This window comes from Hippopotamus amphibius, chromosome 10 (assembly GCF_030028045.1).
Source record: "Hippopotamus amphibius kiboko isolate mHipAmp2 chromosome 10, mHipAmp2.hap2, whole genome shotgun sequence".
Lineage (NCBI taxonomy): Eukaryota > Metazoa > Chordata > Mammalia > Artiodactyla > Hippopotamidae > Hippopotamus > Hippopotamus amphibius.
In genome coordinates this window covers 114,939,709-114,944,149 of record NC_080195.1, presented here as the reverse complement: position 1 = coordinate 114,944,149, position 4,441 = coordinate 114,939,709, and the positions used below count along the sequence as shown (strand labels likewise).

The following is a 4,441-nucleotide window of genomic DNA, read 5'->3' as shown; positions in this document are numbered from 1 at the left end:
GGGCCCGTGCCTGTTCCAGGAAGGGGGAGGCAGAGTGAGGGGGACCTCCCACACAGGGTGCCAGGGCGCGGTGCCTAACAGGGGTGGACACCGACCACCTGTCCCCTCCCCTTAGGGAGCAAAACCCCAAGGGAGCCGGGACAGAGGACCCCAGAAGGAGGCCAGCGGTCAGGATGGCCAGGCCCCGCCTGGCACCCCAGTTCCCACAGGGGGTTAGAGACGGGAGCCCAGACCCTCTCCCTCCCGTGCCCCCCTCCTCCACCCGTCAGAGTTTTCAGAGGAACCCCCTCTTTCCCTCACAGCTGATGTCGAGGGAGGTACCAGGTCTGGGAACGAGGAGGTGACCCCGTCCCTTAGAGGCGGCTGGGGCTGAACAGGGACAGGCAGACCAGGGTCCCCCCACGCCTCCCTGTCCCTCGCACCCCCACCACACATCCCCTGGAGCCATCTCCATCGCTCTCCAAGCCCCCCGTACAAACAGCACAGCCACCACACAGCAAGTTGCTTGTGTCACCTGTTCTTTATTGGCTGCCACGGGCTGCCTTCTCCTGGTGACCAGATGCCCCAAGAGCGACACTACACAGAGGAGGGTTGGAGGGGAGGGGGTCTGAGAGGCGCAGGCTGCAGAGAGCCCCGGCGCACAGGTGCCCCCGCCAGACGGACCTCACGGCACCCGGCTCGGCCCCAGGGCGGGCACCTGCCGCCGAGGGCAAGACGCACCTGGCTGGCCCTGGAGACCAGAGGTCACCCAGAGATTGCTCAGAGAGGCGCATTCTCTGACGCCCCCAAGCAGCCTAGACGGTCCATGTCCCCGGGAGGACAGGAATGTCGTCTAAGAAGCTGGGGTGGCGGTCACCTCCGCCGACTGGCCGGTGATGGGATCCGGGTCGCTCTGAGGTCTCAGCACCTCAGGCCGAGGCCCCGAGCTCTCCAGGCTACGCTCTCAAACCCTCACGCCCTCGGAGAAGAGGAAAAGGGAATGGGAGAGGGGGAAGCAGAGGGAGACAGACGCCCCACTTTCTAGGCCCCCCCAGGTGGATGGGAGGATGGGCCCGCAGCAGGTGGCAGCCGAGGCCGAGGCCGGGCTTAGGACGAGGGCGCAGAGCTGGGCTTCTCCTCCCGAGACACGGGGATGGCCCGCTCGCTGTGGCCGGCGTCCACGCCCGACGGGATCTTGGGACCAGAGAAGGTCAGCATGCCGTCCGCGGACAGGGAGCAGGAGAGCGCGGACTGGTCCACGTTGGAAGGCAGGCGGTAGCGGCGGTGGAACTCGCGGGAGATGTAGCCGTGGTCATCCTGGGGGAGGCAGGTGAGGGCGCGGTCAGCATCCACCGGCCCGACATGGAGGAGGCCCTCCTGGACCGCGTGAGGGTCAAACGCACAACGCTCTCCCAGGGCGGGGGCTGCACCGTGTCCAGGGCCCCTGCACGTGGTCGGCCTGGCCAGGGCCCTTGCTTCCTCAGACCGATTTCGCTCCACTGTCACGTGAGTGGTCCTGCCCCCTGCCCTGCCCTCGGGTCCGGCTACCCCTTCAACTGTGGCCCCACAGCCCGCTCGGACTCAGGTCCCTGCCGCCCATCTAACCGGATCAGAAGCCACGCCTGGACATGCCCTTCTGCTGACGGCCTGGACCCAGCTCAGCCCGGGCCCGGCCCCCTCCTCCCCAGGTGGAAAGACCCAGAGCCTCAGGGGAGTGTCCAGGCTTCCCTAGGGGCGGGCTGCAGACCCGGTGGGGTCATTCCCCCCCTCCAGCTTCTCCACCACTGGAGAAAGCCTGGTCTCCGAGCTGTCCTGGCTGTGCCCCCGTCCCCTCGAGATAACGGGCACCAGGCGCTAGGGCTCCGACACGCGGGGGCCACACCGTCCTCCCCAGAGAGGCCGGCGTGAAAACCTATGGGGCTCGGAGCTCGCGCCCTTGGCACTGGCGTCTCCTGGGGTCCCTCCTAATCCCAGCCCGTCACCCAGCGGATCTGGGTGGAGCCGGGGATGCTGAGTGGTGCCCGCGTGGTGTCCCCGCGGGCCCCCGCTGGCCGTTCTCCTGCTGCCTGGGCCCGCGGAGCTCGGAGCGGCCTCCTGGTCCCCGGGAGCGGCCTTGCCCGGGGGACGCGGCTCCTCCCTCCTCGACGGGCCCGAGGCAGCCGCGTCCCAGGCTCACCTGTCTCTCGTTGTGTTTGCCGTGGATTTCCACGAAGTCCTCCTGCACCTTCACCGTCAGGTCCTCGGGGGAGAAGTGCTTCACGTCCAGGAAGATGACAAACTTGTCCCGGTCAGATCGGACCTGAAACCGAGAGCCCGTGCGGGTGTCCCCGGGGCCGTGGCTCAGGGAGGGGCCTTGCCGAGGCCCCCCGGAACAGGGCAGCCAGGGGCTCAGAACAGAAACTGCGGTTAGGGCTCTAACGTCTCCCTCCACGTGCCCGGGGGGCAGAGGGAGCCGGGTTCAGGACCCTGTGAACGCTCGGCCGACAGCCAGCACCTCGGGGGCCTGTTGGCTGCCTGGCTGGTGAGGGGCTGCCTGGCTGATGGGTTATGGGTTCAGTGGCCTGTTAGAGATTGGTTGGCCAGCTGGTTAAGGTTGGGGGGCTGCTTATGGGTCGGGTGACTAGCTGGTTATGGTTGCAGGGCTGGTTAGGGGCTGTTCGGCTGGCCGGTGGGACTCAGCGCTTGGACTAAGGTTGCTGCCCTTGGCGCCTCTCTGTGAACAGCCTGGGGCCCCGTCCCCGCACGTGGACGTGGACGTAACGTTCCCGACAGTCTGCACAGGCCACCCAGTTCCTCGCACACAAAGTGCTTTCCTTCTCCTCCCCGCCCCCTCCCCTCGCTCGGGACACTCGTTCGGGCTCTGTCGCACCAGCTCTGGGCTGGCCGCTGCGTTTCAGGCAGCCGTGACACCTGGCACCTCCAGAATGCTGGGCTCTGGGCGGGAAAGCTGGTGGGTGGCCTGCCTGCCCTCGGGGCCTGGCCTTGGGCTCCCGGGCAAACTCAGAAAGAGCCCATGTGCTACAGCTCTGTGGCCGCAGGGGGCTTCAGACCGGAGCCCTCCTGCCGGACCTCGGGCAGCACAGCCCAGCCCAGGCTTCCTGCTGGAGGGAAAGGGCAGCCGCGGAGCACAAAGCTGGGTCTGCTGTCGCCCTGGCCCTGATGGGGCTGTTCGGGGGGCCCCCAGCTCGTGTGGGGGCATCGCCAACCACAGACGGGCCGTGAGTGGATGACAGGAGGAGAAGGCAGCAGGGCGCTCCTCCGCCGACCACCCCAGAGGCACAGGAGGCTCTGCTGGGGCGACAGCCCGGCCGGCCTCTGTGCGTCCAGCACGGACGAGGTAGGACAACGAGGGAGCGTGGCCCTGCGGCTGTCACCATCCGCTCCACGAACAGGACGGGAGCACACAGAACAGGGGTGCCGCGTGCACCCCGGCCCGGCCCTCAGAAACCCCTGCCTCTCATCCGGACCCCTCGCAGCTGCAGGAAGAAGCAGCGCTCAGCGGGTCTTACCTCGGAGATGCCGGAGTCCAGCACGGTGCGGAAGAGGGACTGGCGGTAGTAGGGGCTGATGGTGGAGGACAGGAAGGGCAGCAGGTCGTACTCGAAGAGGCCCTCGCCGAAGAACTGGTCGAACAGCCGGCTGGGGTAGAAGGGGCCCAGGGCGCGTTTGAACCAGGGGTGCTGGATGGCGATGTCCATGGTGGGTGTCGGCTCTGCAGGGACCCGGGGCTGGCAGGGAGTCAAGGCGGGGGCCCGTGGGCAGCGCAGTGAGGAGCTGGGACGCGCGCCCTCCCTATATACGCCAGGACAGAATGGAGGCATTAGGGGGATTTGTCTGGAAGGCGTGAGCTCAGGAGGGAGGCCGCCCAGTCAGCAGAAACGTGGGCTGGGCTGCGGTGCTGACCGCCCGGAGTTCTGGATGCCAGGAGGACAGCGTCCCCAGGGAGCTTGTCTGTGGGTGGCTCTGTGCCCCCCACACGCTCCTGGGGGTGCAGCAAAGACCCTCATCTCCCCATTCCTGGACAAGGGTGCTGTATGCCCGTGTCTGCACACGTGGTCCCCTGCGGCCCCACGCGTGGGAGCTCGTACTCCTATTTCACGGATGAGGAAAGAGGCACAGAGGCTAGACAAGTGGTCCCCAAACCCCACCGCTACCAGGTGAGGCTGCATTGTGTTTTAAACAGAATTACCTCTATTACCTCTTCTTGATTACAAAAATTATGCATACTTGTAAAAATCTCGGGAAAGTCAGAAAATGCAGCTTAGAAACTAAAAAGCACCTGTAATTCCAGCACTGGGGAATCTCCATTGTGGAGTCTGTGTGTGTCCAGGCAGGGAGGCAGTTTGGTTTTACAAACACAGAAACCCTGCATCCCGGGGTCTCCACTGGACTCCGTCCCTGCGAACCTCGAGGCCTGGGCACGGACAGAGCCAGGGTCCTTAAAGCAGGAGCCCTGTCCCTG

The 4,441-nt window shown here is 66.2% G+C and overlaps 1 protein-coding gene across 1 annotated transcript; it reads right to left on the bottom strand.

Moving 5' to 3' along the window:
- Positions 1-850: 850 nt before the first annotated feature.
- CRYAA (crystallin alpha A) lies at positions 851-3,701 on the bottom strand. The gene is made up of 3 exons (XM_057697355.1): positions 3,489-3,701; positions 2,156-2,278; positions 851-1,296 (listed from the first exon to the last, which is right to left on the bottom strand). Exons 1-3 carry the CDS (start codon positions 3,675-3,677, stop codon positions 1,087-1,089), a joined length of 522 nt encoding a protein of 173 aa, XP_057553338.1. The 5' UTR covers positions 3,678-3,701; the 3' UTR covers positions 851-1,086.
- Between the last annotated feature and the right edge of the window lie 740 nt (positions 3,702-4,441).

What these genes read in the sequence shown, in the direction of transcription:
- CRYAA (XM_057697355.1), bottom strand. Translation starts at nt 3,677, where the DNA reads ATGGACATCGCCATCCAGCACCCCTGGTTCAAACGCGCCCTGGGCCCC. An exon ending in TGGACTCCGGCATCTCCGAG is followed by an intron (nt 2,279 to 3,488) that starts GTAAGACCCGCT and finishes TCTCGGTTTCAG; the next exon opens with GTCCGATCTGACCGGGACAA. An exon ending in GCAAACACAACGAGAGACAG is followed by an intron (nt 1,297 to 2,155) that starts GTGAGCCTGGGA and finishes TGCCTCCCCCAG; the next exon opens with GATGACCACGGCTACATCTC.